We start from the raw sequence: 16,736 nt of genomic DNA, 5'->3' as shown, positions 1-16,736 counted from the left end.
TTAATGAAAACCGTGGATACGGTGCACTAAGAGAATCAACTTCAAGTATTTGAAGCAGCATTTTCCTCATACACAGCGCAAATGTTCTTAACAGCGTTGTAACAGTGATGGCTTTCTTGAACTCGTGCAGCAGCAGGTGTTAGAAATGTTCTTTCTATCCAACTTGACACACCATCACCAAAACTTGCTCTCTCAAAAACACACTAGTAACTTAATGAATTCAACAACAACACGTACCCATAACAGGAACGTGACGCTATAAAATAACATATTTTGATTCATGAAAATCAACATTTCCACCGAGAAAAAAAGGAATAGTAACACGGCTCGAGTTTATTATGCATCAACTCAATAGAATTCTAATGAATCCCATGTCCCGTACCTATAGCGCATCAAGAATTGAGTGTGCACGATATTTGGAATTTTCCTAGACGCGCTGTAACTGGAGGCAAACACGCGACAGTAAATACTTGCGTCGCGAAAGGGAGACAGCTGAAGCGCTCATTGTGGCAGGGACATTGTCTCTGTATAATTGTCTGCCGACTTGGTTATCCGGTGATTACGCAACACTGGAACCGACTCACACAAGCGCATCGAATTTCCTTGTTACGTAATTATCGATGGAAAAGGTGTATTCGTAAATCATTACAAGAGGCTGACCTAAGCAAATTTTCGCAGAGGGAAAAAATTCGCGACTATCTTGCATCTGATAGAACTCCATCAAGCTGTGTCGGTTTCTCCGCGCTTAGGCGAAATTAACCACTATGCTTCGGGCAAAGCAACTGCAAACAAGTTTTAGCACCGAATTTCCCAGTGATTAATTAAGCCGCGTTCAATCGGGCTTCCACGTATTATGCGCGATCTTATACGCGCGGCAGCAGGTGCGCGACGAAAAGCTGGGGATAAATTTCAAGCTGCTAGGCGATACGTCTCGTCAGGCGACACGCTCTAAGGGGCTTCGATTGTCGAACGTTCACAAATGTATGAGAGCAGCTTGCGCGTCGTTTACGGACCTTTGAGACTGCCATCGTTGTAAATTGAATTGATTGCGTTTCGAGAATTTTCAGCCAGTTTTACCGCGAAGTTACCGGAAGTCGAGGGGTCGGCTAAGTGCTCGCGTGCTCGATAAAGTTTAAATTCGATTTCCCCTGGAACAAAGTTTCATTCGAGGAACGTTTAGTCCATGTTTTATCATCAGCTGTTAGGGAACGCTCCTTGCGCGACGCGAGGAAAACACGAAGAATTTTCTATCTTACGGGACTCGTTCAACCGTCTGCGTTATCGATGAATTCACTTTTTCACGTTCCGAAGATCACATGCGCGATACTCGGTACAGTCGACCGAGCCGTGTATTCTCTCATTGTGCGCTGGAGTGCAGTGTATCAGTGCATATAAAAAATGAGAAAAGAAAACGCGACGCTGCTGAGAGGATAGACTACTCTCGGGCTCAGCGCGGGTGCGTGGAAAAGCAAAAACGCGATGACATGAAAATATACATTTGATTTATCCTCGCCTCGTGTTTTCTGCAGGTTGCAATTATCCTGGACCGCTGGGTAAGCTAATGTTCAATTCATATTTTACATCATGCAAACACGCTCTGCTCTCTTAATAGCGAATTTATTCCAACTTGGAGGTATACGTTTTTCTACCCCCGCGCGACACATGTATCGCGAACTCGAGGGTGCATCGTTTGCACGCGGATTAAGTGCATTCTACCGAATACTGTACAGAGAGATCCGAAATGACACATACGAATGTAGGTGAAACACTGTGACCGCGTTTTCGAACGCAAGCACAAATATAGTATTCCCTGGGAAACAGGAGACTGGAGTGACATAGATACAAATAGTTTCGCATTTGATAAATTTATCTAGAGTCTGTTACCAACGCCAACACCTGTTTCGTTCCTTTCAGTGGATTTTCTTAGCTCACAAGATTCGAATACATAACTCCTCCATATTCTGAGTCTATAACAAGAGATGTCTACATTCAAACGCGAAAGTGCTTGTAAAACGATCTTAGAAAGAGATCTCTCGCTTACAGTTCCCGATACATACAGAATATTTCACTTCAAAACCCTACATCATTCGATTTACAATCGTAAGCGTCATCGTGTTAAATAAATCTCCATTCACCCTATTCGTCAACTCCCCAGAAAGTTTCTTTTCACGCAAAAATAGCCTCTCTTTCCCCTTAATATCCATTTCGCAGAGGTTTCGCGGAAGCGGTAAACTGTGTTACACGCACACTAATTTAACCATATTTTCCATCATGGCCTGCGTTCGACGGTCGCGCAATGCTCGAAGGGAAGAACGCCCACGGGAGCAGCAGATGCACCGTTGCACCGATACTCTGCAATACACAGTTCACGTATTCAGAGCGGACAGAGAGCGTACGCAGCCATCGTGTGCAGGTACGCGACACAGGCACCGCTGGTCGTGTGTATAAACGCGAGGTAGATGGCGGCGCTGCATGGCTGTAAACCGGTAACGCAGGTGCATCGAGCTCGTAGAGAGCAGGAAGCGGCTGAACATAAACGTCTTTCCGGGAACACATGAACGGTGCAGCGTCCATGGATGCACTCTATGGGTCCTCTCGTTGCTGGTGCACTCTTACCGGTCTTCCGGGTTCCGCGCAAGCGGGTTATCAAATCGCCGTTCATACATAATGGAACCGATCCGTCTGACCCCTCTGCCCACGCTTCATTTCCTATTCGCGTCATCGCCTCGTTTGCCCGTGGCCGTCGGTCGCCGAAAAACAACCTCGCTGGAATTCCGAGGGCAAAGCTTCTCGACGGTGCTAGAGCATCAGCTGCGCCAGAAATGCCTCATCAGATTTTCTCGTTCGACGATGGGAAGAGGGACCGTTGATAGAGAGACAAGAGACATAAAAGAGAGGGGCGCCAGCCGAGAGTGGAAATAATATGAGTGGAGAAAAGGGGACAGTAAATGTTGCGATCGCGGCGAGGCGATGATTCGCGGGCTGTTCCACGAACGTGGGATGCGAGTACGTGCGCGTTTTATTGTCGCCGGCAAGATGGTTCGGTTATCGTTATTCGGGTTGCCTCCTTGATTCCGTTGTTTCGTCGTCTTTTTGCTACCGATTTTCGTCTCGCATTCGTTGCTTTACTGTTCTCAGATAACATCTGGATTTTTCACGATTTGATTAGTCTCTTAGCAAGAAATCTCTTTTCATCTTTTATACGAGTACCTTCTAAATTAAACGTTTCGTGTAGCATATAGTTTTGGGTGATCGATAAACTACTGCTTCTTTGTGGAACATGTAAATGATTTCGTGGGATCCGTAATATCTGACAAGACGGTGATCGAATATGATCGATCTTGGCGTTATTGCTACGCCGTGTGTACAGCGACTCCATCTGGTGACGTTTTGTAACAAAATGAATGGCCTGTATATCTACATAAATTGAATAATACAGATTTCCATGGTTACCACTTTACAACAGTATCATCACTATCAGTAACCATCGATAGCTCAATTTGTTCTCCATGGATTTATTTTCGTATTCTCGTGAAATCGACATTGAATTTTAAATCAATATTAGCACTCTTTTACACAAGGCTAATTCGTATTTCAGGACGAGGAGTGGTGCTGGATAGCCAGGGTCCAGTGTTGACCTTGGAGCCACGATCTTCGATCGAGTTCTCGAACGAGACTGGGACAATGATCCATTGTTCAGCGCAGGGCAGCCCCCTCCCGAGGATTGATTGGCTTATGGGAGATGGGTCAGCTGTGAATCCTATACAACACATACGGAAAACCCTGGTAAACGGTTCGATGTACTTCTTGCCGTTCAGAGCGGAGAACTATCGACACGACGTCCACTCGGCCGTTTACAGATGTCAGGCTTCCAATAGCGTCGGCAGGGTGTTGAGCCGTGAAATCACGGTAAAGGCCGGTGAGTACCTTTATTTCTCCTCTTCCGACCGATCGCCTCTTATTCTCCTTTCGTCTCGGAACCAAGGCTCCTTCCAACGCACGTACACATATAACCACCTAGTGCCTCCACCACAATCTCCGCGAAAATTTAATCAGAAAAGCAAAAATAAAACAAGAATCGTGGAAGCTCTACATCTCTTAGTAGCCACGTCTCAGTAAAATGCAACTTAGCTCGGGAAAACTACACGTTGTTCCGCAAGGAAAATGTGTTTTCCGGGACTTCAGAGTACATGGCAGTCGTAATCCGGCTAAAAATTGCCGTGGAATGTTCTCAGAGTATCGTTACTCGCAATTACGCCATTGAGAATGTCGCGGTAGGTACGCAATCTCCGACTGCGTTCTCCGAGAGCGAATTTACCGTTGCACTTAGCAGCTGACTGGCGTTTGGATGCGGATACAATTTAGCGCCTGGCCACAATCACCTATTTTCCCCGCGCGTAAAAATCGGTCGAGACACAGCAGGGTAGGCAGGTATTATCGGACGAGGTGCAGGCTTTCTAGCGTCGCGATATCTCGTCGCTCGTAAACGTAATCGGCCGTTCCGTGGAATGATGTTCTAAACCACGAGTCAAGGGGAAAGCTGGAAGAATGATCACGGCTCAAGAGAGCCGAGCCAACTACATTTATCGCCACCCTGTCCTCCTTCGTCCCTCCCCTAGCCCGTCTCGCAGATGTATGTCCTGGAACTCGCTTATGGCCGCTTATGGCTAACAAGCGGTGTACACTGCCAAGATCGAGATTCGCTGCCTCTTGCAGGCTGCCAAGTAGGCGAGCCGTTTAATGCGTATTGATCACTTAAATCGTACCGCGTCTATGCGAGATTTTGAACGCTTTAATTGTCTATATGATCGAGCTATTTCTACGAATATCTGCAGAAGTGTTATTCCACAGTAAATTGCGTATGCACAAGTGTCTACTATTTACGTAGCTTAATATTTCAATAAATTACTGCTGCTAAACACTCAAGCTAAAATTCTATCAGAAAGTTCTTACGTAGAAATGAGTAGCTGAGAGGAAACACAACACAGAACTACACATGTAGTACAATTTTGGCAACTTTCCCTATGTTCTGCTACCAAGGTTTTCATACTACTGGTATAAATATTGGAAAGCCTTCTGCTGCTCCGGTGCACGAGGGACTGTGCACCTGCACGAGCGAAGAAAGCCAAAAAACGCACCCTCCTTTGGCCCAGCTCTCCCTGTGGCCAACCGAGACAAACGACCACGCGGAATTCTTTTGGTCTCCGACGAAAACGGTCTAACAATCCCGACGCCCTGCCAAGAATCACTTATCGCATTTAGCGACTCGTGAATCGCGAGCGAATTTCTGCCCGACCCCTAAAAGAATCGTGGCTCTGCATTACGCGGACGAGGTGGATTACGCAGGAACGCCGAGTGGTAGGAATAGGACGGGAAACGCGACGGGGGAGGCACTAATTACCGAAAGCACCGCTCCCAGACGGTTTGAAAAGCGGCCTTGTTCAGGGGTAGAATAACGAGCTTGTCATAGAAAATGTCTAGTATATATTATTGGGGTTAATGACAGCATTCTGGTGGAGGTTTCCCGAGAATAAACTGTAGTAGAATGACTCATTTTACGAATATATATTTTTGAATTGGAAATGGTCCACAATATTGCACAGATTGAGAGGGATAGAAATAAGTGCTATTTTTATCTGTTTTCAGTGGTGCGTCAGAACTATAAGGTACTTGTGCAAGACGTCTACGTCTTGGCGGGGAACACTGGTGTGCTCAGGTGCGAGATACCCACGTTCGTTAAGGAATACGTGACGGTCACGTCCTGGGTTCAGGACTCTACCTTCAACATCTTCCCTACGCCTAAGAGTGGTGAGTAAAATTGAAATGTGTACTTGCGTCATTCGATAGGTACGAAACGTCGAATGTGTCGAGAGGGTGGGATGTTATTTCTTCTCAGAAAAAGAATAAAGAATAACCTCCACGCGCAGGAGTATCGTTTTGATCCTTGTAGCTAGCTGTAATTTGCGTTTCTATGTGAGCGCCAACTGATATCTCAAGAAACACAGAACAATTGTTTCTGCGTACGATGTAACGCAATTTCCATTGACGCTTTCGTTATGCATTGAAAATGGACCCTTGCACAGGTATCATATGACATCACGTCTCTGTGCACGTGCTCCTGGTGTTTTTGGCGTTTACACTACCTTGCGAAGAGGATCGTAAAAATGACGCAAACGATAAAAATGTAGGAGCCCGATAAATTGGTGTGGCACTTTTTTGCCCGCTTTTCCCCTTGTTTGTGTGCGTGTGTGTCGGGAGAGAACGATGCGTGGCTGGGTAAAAAGGCATATGCACACATGTGGAACGCTGATACGCCGGTCTGGTCAATATCCGAGTTAATTAGAGTCTGAGGGGACGATTCGAGTATCAGCGTATACACATTATCGTGGCCGCTCGCTTTAAGCCCTGCCATGAATTGTGATATTACACGGTGAACCAAAAAAAAGACCAGGGGACCACCGACGAGCGGGAGCTTATGAAAACGACGGAAATTGTTCGAAACGACGATAAAAAGCGGGACGGCTGGGTCCTTTCTCCTACGCGTCTCGATTTTTCACGCCCCATCGAGATGAGTACTCGGGTCTGTCAACGTTGCATTCGCCCAGCGATTCGAATGTTTTTCGGAGGACGTCGTTGCGATACGACATCGAATCGATACTGCTTGATATTTATCGTCTGCTGCCACTGCTATCGTTTTAGCTGTGATTCATCGATGTCGATGCCGACGCGTTCGTCGTCGTTTATCTTTCAAACATTCTTCTGATCATCATTGCGCAATTACTCTTCGATCCCACCCAATGCCTGACCAATCGAAAACTTTGTCATAGCCAGCAGATAGTAGCACTCGCAAATTGCACGGAAGTAGGCAAGGGACTTCTCTTATTTCTTTAAAAAATCGAGTCTGCTCGCACGTTCACAAACGAACGCTGATTGAATGCGATGCACATTAAATTTTACGACTTTTATCTCTCGCGCCGTTCAACACTCCCGACCAGACGAGAATTTCAGCCTCTTCCACGGAACTTTCCTAACTTCTTTCCTTCCGCCGTCGTAATGGTTGCATTGTGGCATCCGAACAACTTGCCAGTTTAGAAACTAGCTCTCGCGCGAAACTTTGCGTATTGTTGAACGTCGCGTCGCGGTGTCTCAATCGCATCTAGCATTCTGTCTCCCAGAAACACACGTGCGCCGCGAACCCCGTGCACTTTCCTTCTCTACCGCCCCTTTTTTCCATTCTCTTCTCCTCTCGCGACCCCTGCTCCAGAAGTCCTCTCTAAAAACTTGATCGCAGTTACACGTGCTCCGTCCTTCTCGTTTCTTTTCAAATGGATTATACCAGCGAATAAACGGGAAGTTTCTCGCGTCGACGGTCTGATCTGCGCGACTAAAACTTTTCCGAGTGATTCGTTTTCCATTCAGACTGCCCTGTCCCCATCCTTTCCCGGTTTCCTCTTCAATTGCAAGATTGGATTTTCCTCCGGGAACAGTCAGGACTTCGCACAGTGGCCTCTCTGCGCGCAGACCGTCCGCCGAGGTATTTGATTTAATCTCGGAGTTCGACGTCTGGTTGTCGAACGTCAGTAATCGAAGCGTTTACGGAGTCTCGACGTTTCGAGAGTGACCAACGCGTAGTATTGGAATCGCTTGGACAGCAGTTATTTGGAATATTAGATTGGGGACGAAGGAATTTGTGTATATTCTAGATACCTCAAGAAACTCTGGATTCTCAGCTATTCGAACAGTGTTCGTTCCGACCTCTGATTATTTTCGTTTTGGCGAATCCCTTCCATTATTGGTAAAACCTAGATACCGTTTGGCGATACGAGCTTGAACAATAATAAGGAGGGAGTCAAACGGAGGGCATTGAAACTCGATAACTATAAATGGCGATACGGTCGCGTAGTGCGCGTATAGTTTTCGTAAATTTATTATCAGATGCAACTTGGAATCGAATTCTCTGCGTGTCGGGAATCTCTCTTAGATTTGAGACGCGTGGAGACCGACTTTAATAATTCGTTCGCAATATCGACTCCAGGGAATCGTGATAAGATTGCAACCCGATAGTCGCGTGTTGCATCTTGGAACAGAAGTAGCCAGGAAGCTTGCCACGATCGTTGTTTCCACAACTGTCGCCGTCCGCTGCATCAAAGTGCAGCTATCATTGTTCGTGGTTGTGGTCATCGGAAAACTGGCGAACTTTTTCCATTTTCATCGACCACTTTTCAACCGTCGGCTACCGTTAAATTAATCGCAGAAAGGTGACGCACAGTGTCGGTGCGCGCTCGGTTCCGTGTATCGATGGTTTGCCTCGGATTAAAGTGCAACGAGCAGCCAGCCAGATGCGGCAGGAGCTCCAGTGCAGCTCAAACACGAAGCGTCCGGCCACAATGCAAATTCGTCCGGGGTGATCATCCCCCCTGACCCCGTGTACCGAAACCCTCAACTATCTTCCGCCCCGCAGTATCCTGTACGAACCCTTCCGTCTAACTATGCATTTCCACTGTCGATGTTCCCTCTCTGCCTCGCTCCATCCACCTTGGCCTATTTTCTCGCTCTTTCTTTCGTCCATCGCCGCTCAATGGCCCATGCATTCAAAGGGTCGCTCGATTTAAGTGGCTCCGACACAAAAAGTAGTTACGTTTCGTGCAGTTGCCGCGATAGATCCGCGCGAGATGACTGACATCAAAATGCATGAGGGAATTAAGGAGTAGAATTTCGTTTGGCGTCGCGAGGGTCTGTTGTTCGTTAAACCGAGCCAAAATAGACGCGGCTTTTTTCCCTCTTCTCCCATCGCAATGTACAGATAGAAACAGGATAGGAAACATGTAGGTCGATCCAGATTTCGCGGCTCGTAAATCGAAGCGAAAACAGTTGACGGTATTCGGTGTTTATATAGAGAGCGCGAATCCGAAACGATGGCGGAACGATATCGCAACGATAACAGCTCCAGGACTGTTTTCATTCACAGCACTCGCAAGTTCTCCGAACTTGCGAGCTAGACAAACCGAAAGTTACCCGTTTGTAAGCTTTTCCTTCCTCGTGGAAACTGGAAGCAAATCCAAGTTCGACACCTCGACTGACCTAATATGCGTCGGTGAATTTTTCAGCGTGACCCCACCTCCCGATTCGGCTCTCGAACGCCACCAATTGTGGAAACAAAAGCGTACCGCGATAGGATATTGAATTCTGGGGACTGTAACTGGCTACACGTTCATGGCTCGACTCTATTACGGTACAGTTTTCATCCCCGCGGCTTCCTTAGCGGACCGAGTAAACAAGATGTGACACTTTGCAGCTTGGCCAGCTTAAAACCAAAGTTTTTCTTCCTCGCCGAGAAACTTTCCTAAAATCGCCGAGGAACAACGCAGCAGTATAAAAAGGCGGATGAAAAACGAACGCCGCCTAAAAGATATCGATTTATCGCTCCTACAAGAACGAGAAACTTTTCTAACACTTTTCAACAGCACCGCCCGCCCTTTGGTATTTTACGACTTTACGCTCTTCGCTTGGAAATAAGATATTCTCGTCACTGTAAAATTTTCCTCAGTTGCTAGTTGCACACGCTGACTTCAAAAGTTTTCAACAACTTCAAATTTATTTTTGCTAATAAGAGTAGAAGAAATTCCTACTCCATTAATTACTCACACGCGATAATCCTCAGAAATCAATTGCAACAGATTCCTTTTAATTGCATAAGCTTGTCAGACTTTAATCCTCTCGTCTAACGAGGAAGAACGAGCAAACGGTATTTTCCAGTATCGAGTGCTACCAGACTGGCTTTCTTCGTTTTCTGTTTCGGAGCGGTTAAAACAATTGCAGGTTGGAGTGTTAATCAGAGCGAGCGATGATGGCGAGGATCCGTTGAAAGCGCGCGTCGGACAGGAATCGCGGCGGGACAAGAAGGATTTATACGACGAAAGTTCGTACGATTTAAAGCGTCCGTTTTATCGCGATCCTGCGCCTCGAGATTCATAACTCCGATAAGCGAATGACAAGACGCGGAAGGGGGAACATTTTGAAAATCCGAGAGTGATTTATTACGTTGCATTCTCTAGAGGAGCTTCTCACGTGGGAACAGGACGAAGTTTCCTTAAAACCCAGAATCTGTGCTTCGCACACGACACTCTGGAGAACATACACCTCCCAGTCGGAATAAATCGAGCCTGAGATATATTTCGGTAATAGTCAAGACGGATACATGAATTATACTGTTCTCGTACGGTTCCCAAGATCCCTTCGGAACCAAAGTTGCAACGATTCTAATAATATAATTTAACGATACGAGCGAGATCGATAAGCTCCATACGGCGGAAATTCGGCCCAAGTACTAGAAGTTCAATTACAGATGGGGGAAACGGTGGCAAGTAGTTAAATCCTGAACGTAAACGCGAACATTACCGAAGCGAAGTCACGTACACGGGTCGGGCTTTTGTTTTGGATGGATGAAATAGCGAATTAGACGGCTGGAGTTTACACTGACGCTACTTGTTCGCGTAACGATTATGAACATGGATCGCAGTCGTTATCCCAGCCAGTGTAACTACGGAATTATCGTCGTAACTCCGGTACAGTATTATGGGCGAGAAGGAAAAAGCAATCGTAACGTCATCCAATAATTCGCCGACATCTCAATATGTCCCAGTAGTACGTTAACACTAATGCCCGCCTGTCGTTCGAGTAATATCGAAACAATACGCGTGCTCACCTAGTATTTTCGCCAGGATTAAATGCTCGAGCGGCTAAAAGCGCGCATTCGCTCGCGTGCCATTGTACTCCCGATTTCGCGAGCCAGCCTCGAGGGGAAAAAAAACATGGTAACCCCATACGAGGCGCCCGTTCTCCCCGAGGACCTGGTACTTTCAGAATTATTACACCGGCTAAATGGCATTTCAGCTGGTTAATGGGTATTAAAAAATGTTTCATTTGACCCGGCCCCGGAAATCCGCTATCTCCATTCATCCGTGTTTTCATTCCGCGAGAGTGGGAGAAAGCCTGGGTAACACGTACCGCTAGAAGACTTGCTGAGGGATTCAATCCCGCGAAATCGGTCGCTCCTCGCCGTCTCTCTTTCTCTTTTTCCCCTGTCTGCCTCTGTCAATGGCGTCCCTTTTCGGGACTAAAGAGCACTCGGTGTACCCGTTAGTTTCGACTGGAGAACCATGGCGCAGCCGACAGTTTCCATTCTGCTAGCCGTGGCTTACTCGAGCATATTATTCCGCGTGTACGTGCAAAAATATTCGCGTGGCCGAACGCTGGTTAAATCCTGCGCCATCAGCCAAATAGACGGCTGTCGTTTCAGCTCTTGGAACGTGATCCTGCTCCCGTGCTCGTGTTTCATGCCACTGGGCCCCCCGCTGCAGTCCATTACTCTTATTAGCGTGAAATTCCAGTCGCGCGGCTGAAAACGAAATTTCCCGTCGGCGAAAAGAAATTTCATCCCGCGATGCTCGCGGTGTCCACCAAGTTACTTTGTCCCTGTCGGCTCGTGAAGGTGGAAACATTTCAGTAGATATTTTGCCTCTTGTCGAAGCACCCTGACCTATAGGAACGCAGCGAAACTACATTCCCGTAGAGATCGAAATAATTGTGGTATTTTTGTCCTATACTTTTGATACTCGATTATCGGTTTTCTACTCGTTCGTGGCTATTGTTTGTACTATGTGGTCGGAAAATATTTGCTCCCCGAGGCTTATATCGCCGAGTGGATCGATTAGCGTACGGACTACCGAGCGACGAACTAAATTGTCGGTGGATGTTTTTAACGTTCCGTTGCGTTTATCGGGCTAGAACGTCTGGCGTTCGTTGCTTGAAATTTTGCCAGTAGTCGAGCCGCGCGATTCATCAGCCCTCGCGCACGGTATACTCGTACTACTTGTACATACGCGCGGGCTCGATCGTTTGAAGCGCTCGGATATAATTTACAATTACAAAGCATTTCATTGATTTCTTCTTCCTTTTCATTCACAAATCAGCATCATTCCTGTTGTATTTTTCCATCTTTTCATATTTATTTTCCCTCGACACTGTTCCAGTGATCCAGCATTCTATGTTCCATCGCGGAAATCATGTCGAATTCCGTACAATTTAAGCGTTTCATTTACATATTTTTGCCTTTCTATGTCCCTCTTTCGAACTGCCTCCAGTCAGGACATGGGGACCCGCCTTGAAGTAACCAGACTTACGTGCATTCCCACTCACGCCAGCTATAGCAGACGCATTTCAACGGCTGGAATTTCGAGCAATTTCCTCGAGAATAATGCAATACACACACGAGGGCGCGCACACGGGATGCGCGGCAACGAACGACGAAATATTGACACTGGTATACGAACCGGAGCCGCGCAAAAAGGCGTGGAGGGGTGTGTGGAAGGGGTAGCTATGGGTGGAACAACAGGCATGAATACTGTATCGAAGTAAATGCAGTCGTTTATACGTTGAGGTGTGAACGCGGGCAAAAACATTTTCGCGCGATGCATTTTCTACAGCGTCACGCGCGCATCGCACACAGAGGCGTGTAGCCGGGCTGAAACGGCCGCGGAAAGGGGGAATTTACGTAATATATTTCGTGTCGGCCGACGAAAAAAGCAGGAAAAATAGCGGCTAAAGCATCCCTTTGTGCAGAACAGCGTCACTCGTGCAACGATTTCGCGTAATTTACATTAGGAGGTGCGGCCCGAGTCGTGGATCCCCGCGAAGCTTTCGCTATCCACGCTCGCCAAAGCCACCCTTCTGCGTCCCCCTATCCTGACGCAACCGTTGACTCGAATCGTCTTTACTAATTTAAAGCAGCGATTTAATTCTTTGAAGTTGAAATCTGCTCGTTCCATCCTCGACGGGTTGGCTGCAGACAGTGCAACGACCACGTTCCAATTCGCTGCATTTGTCTGCCCCTCGTTACATTCGGATTCTCTTGCTTCGTAAATCGAAGTTACCATTATCATGAATATCTACTCAATTCCCATGGATCGATCATTTTCTCAAGCCTGTATCGGCGAGGCTGTATAAATAAATGCATGGTACCAAAATCGGCGCATCTACCTTCGAATTTATACAACTATCGATTCGGATGGTGACCCAGAATTATTTTTGACCGTAGCAAAATCCACTCGTTACTAGTGTGCATCCTCGGGATATTAACCCTCAAAGCGGACATTTCCCAAGCGTTATTCTCTGACGACTCACGCCTCATTAAACGCTAACAAATAAAAGCGCATAAATGTTGCAGCGAATCATTCCACGTTCGTTAATCTGAAAGCTCTCGACCCAGTTACAAATTCTCGAAACTAAGCGCGCGATGAATACACATGAATATTTGGCGATAAAATATTTGAATTCCCCTCGAAATAGATTATCTTTACAGCTACTACTATTACAGATTATCCTATAGTAGAAGACTAAAAAGTGAAATCGTAGGGCTAAATCGATATGCTTGCCACGTGATGCTGGTACAATAGCGACCATATGTATTTATCACAGGTTAGTCCATTGGCGATAAGTCCGGGTTACACGATTGACGGCAGCGTAACTCGCGGGATTTTTTTCACCAACATCGATCGGCGCACGACTGTATGGAATTAGCTGGTCGTCGCGCGCATTCCCCACGGGCTTCGACACGGAAGCCCGCGCTATTTCGGTCAAGCCTGATACAGGCGACAAGAGACGATTGTCCACCGGACGAATTTTCATTTCGCTCGGCTGGCGTAATGGCGCCGTTGGTCACCATTAACACCGAGGCTTAGTTTCTAAATCATTTTCCGCGCCCTTATACTTTTATTGTTCGTCGATTTACGACACCTACAGCGACGACCTGGACAACGGAGAGGAGTTTCCATTAAAGAAATTTGCATGTTAATAGGAACCGCGCAGTGGTGAAGGTACGCGACGCGATTGGGTTGAAATTTCGATAAAAAAATGTGTAGGAGGGCAGGGAATAGGAAACCGTTAGGGAGGGAGGAAAAGTTATATCGCGTGTCTCGTAGAATCAGCGATACGTATCTGATTTCAGATGGGAAATATCACATGCTGCCGACTGGCGAGCTCCTGGTGTTCTCGGTGACTTCAGCCGATGCCCACTCCAGCTATCGATGCCGAACTGTGCACCATGTTACAATGGATACCGTGGAAAGTTCTTCGTACGCTAAGCTCATCGTGACTGGTAAGTTTCCTGCTATCAGACACCTGTCGCTGTCCCCTTGCACTCTTCTAAGTTCTCACAAACGTTTCAACGAGTGAATATTTAATAATGTATAGTGTTTGTAAAATTTTGCTGCTTTGGAACGGTAGCTTTAGCCTAGGCACACACCACCGACAATTTTGTCAGTCAAAACAAAACTGTTGATCGTGTGTGCCTAGACTTAGGTACACTGGTTTAACGTGTCCTCTCTACCACTCTTAAACGATAAACAGCATTGGTAATCCCCCCTGGGGAGCAACGAAAAAATTTGCAGGAAAGGCTGAAACGAACGGATTTGTTTGACTTGAGTAGGACAGAAAGCTGCGTCAGCGGGTGGGCGATTAAAGTAGCTGGTCGCGGGGGCTACGTGAGCGGTCGTTCATTTGAAGCATTTCTCGGGGATAAGCAGGGGAGTGTTTCGTGCATCTACTTAAACACGGGCGTTTATATAACGATCTCGCGCATACCTTTCGCACAGTAAATCATAATGCATTGTTGCGCGCTTCCTGCTAGCCGAGGTCCCGACAGGCCGCTGCCGCGCAGCGCTCGCGCGCTACCTTCTTCATGAATAAATCATGAGTGTCCGAAATGCTAATGGCCGAAACGTCCGCGCTACAGGCCCGCGTCGGTCTGTGTACGTGTGTTTCTACGTCGGCGAAGTGCTCCGAGTCGTAAACAAAATGCACCGACATCGTCGAAAATACGAGCTGATTCCGAATAGCCGCCAGCTTTTACGCGTTGCTCTCGGTGCATCCTGCTAAATAGGTTATAACATAATTACGAGCATTGTCGAGGACACTGTGCACGTGTACGCGCGATACATACCACGATACTACTCGTTTTCACCCGTGGCGTTGTTTGCCTCCTTCCCCCATTGTTTCACTCGCATCCCTTTCCTATAGAAGCTCATTGAAGATCGAGTTCTTGCCATGTCGCGTACGAGCCTGATTATCTAAATGACAGTGATCGACCCTTGTTAATGATTCGGCTATGAATACGATAATTCGTCGGCGCAGTTCGCATCCAGTGCTACAGCGCTACTGATCCATAAGACACAAAATGGGTCGAATGTGGATGAGCGGCTGGAACAATAGATGGCTAATGATGAAAGTGCAAGCCGAGATGCTTCGCCGGCTGGAATAGAGAAGACATCGAATCGAATGCGAGATGAACATATTGTCCGTTAGTTGCTCGCTGCCTTGAACGGCGAAATCAGGGGCTGTTGTTGGAGGATGGGACACGGACGTAAGGATCTCACCATCTTGACTTGGCTTTCATGCGAACAGAAAATTGCCCTTCGCTTTGGAACGATCGATTCGTGGGCATGCATTGACTAAGCATCGTTTGTTCAGTTTAATCCACAGAGGTCTGGATATTTATACAAATTTTCTAGCAGCATTATGAAAAAACTTGCATCTACTTTTGAAAGATAAAAAAAATGAAACAGGATCGAGGAGCAAGCTAATAAGCTACACACTCAAAAGAAGCTAGTTAAAACCGTATAAAAAGAAACAAAAAATTGTTAAGAAGAAATATTCAAGAGAGACTGAATAATTTAATAACTTGCAAGGTGAATTTTTCAAGCACCTCACTGTTTTTCTCTCAAAGGCTATAAAAACTCCGAGAGTTTATGCACCAAAAGCTGACGCATATAAGGTGGCAGAAAGCAGCTTAGGAGGTTATGCATCAAGTCACCATTAAGACGACGGGAAGTTAATCGATCTTGTTAAGTAAGTAGAACGTAGCAAGGGAAAACACCGGTTTGCAAACGTCCGTCCGCATCAACGTCTTGTTTCAACGGCACCTGTCGGTTCCTCTTTTTATCACAGTCTCCGCCATTATCCGACCCAGCATTTTTCGCGAGCTCTCGCCGACTACTTGGCCCTTCTCGTCGTCGACACGTCGCCGTTACAACACTTCGCCACGGCGGCATTTTAGGGACACGCCGCCGCCTTTTAAGTCGGCTGTCCATTAAAGACCGCAGCTGGATGAACCGCGAACCGTTTAACACTGGAATTCCTTAAGCCAGACGTGGTGCATCGCAGCCAAGGGTCTAATGGAGCAACGCTCGATGCAAGATACGCTTCCGTCGACTCCATTCTACACGAGATCTTCCCCTCTCGATACTCGAGTCGCCCACTAGTCGCGACCGAGGGAAATCATTGTGGGAAGTAATCTGAGAGCGCTTTCCGTTTGGGAACTTTTTGGAGGACGACTGGACGCAGTTTAATTTGTACCCTGCCTGGCGTCTCGACCACCCTTTCGATGTTTAAAGCTTCCGTATCGTGTTTCAGTAATGAGTTTCGAAATATTTTGTTTTAGGTCACTGGGAAATTGATTTGCTAAGAAATCCGAGACACCGTCGCTTGTGAAGCTTTTTAGGGGGTTCCACTTTGAAATTGTAGTCTCAGAGTTCTTCTTTCTTCTGAAGCTTCGGTATCTTGTTCCGAGGGCAATTTTAGAAACGCAATTTTGGAGTATTGAGTTCTAACATGAAATTGGATTTGAATTTTTGAGGAGCGAGGTGATGAATTTTGAAGTTCACTTCTACGCGTGAAAGTTG

General features: G+C 46.7%; 1 protein-coding gene across 1 annotated transcript in view; it reads left to right on the top strand.

The window, feature by feature from the left end:
- The window catches only part of LOC143180114 (cell adhesion molecule Dscam2), an 85,153-nt gene that overhangs the window by 29,309 nt on the left and 39,108 nt on the right, over positions 1-16,736 (top strand). The window contains exons 2-4 of the mRNA XM_076379647.1: positions 3,599-3,919; positions 5,647-5,808; positions 14,006-14,155. Coding sequence (XP_076235762.1) covers positions 3,599-3,919; positions 5,647-5,808; positions 14,006-14,155 — 633 coding nt within the window. The remainder of the gene's footprint in view (positions 1-3,598; positions 3,920-5,646; positions 5,809-14,005; positions 14,156-16,736) is intronic.

Source organism: Calliopsis andreniformis, chromosome 6 (assembly GCF_051401765.1).
Source record: "Calliopsis andreniformis isolate RMS-2024a chromosome 6, iyCalAndr_principal, whole genome shotgun sequence".
Lineage (NCBI taxonomy): Eukaryota > Metazoa > Arthropoda > Insecta > Hymenoptera > Andrenidae > Calliopsis > Calliopsis andreniformis.
Note: the sequence above shows the minus strand (reverse complement) of the source record. Positions and strands in the feature narration are given on the sequence as shown.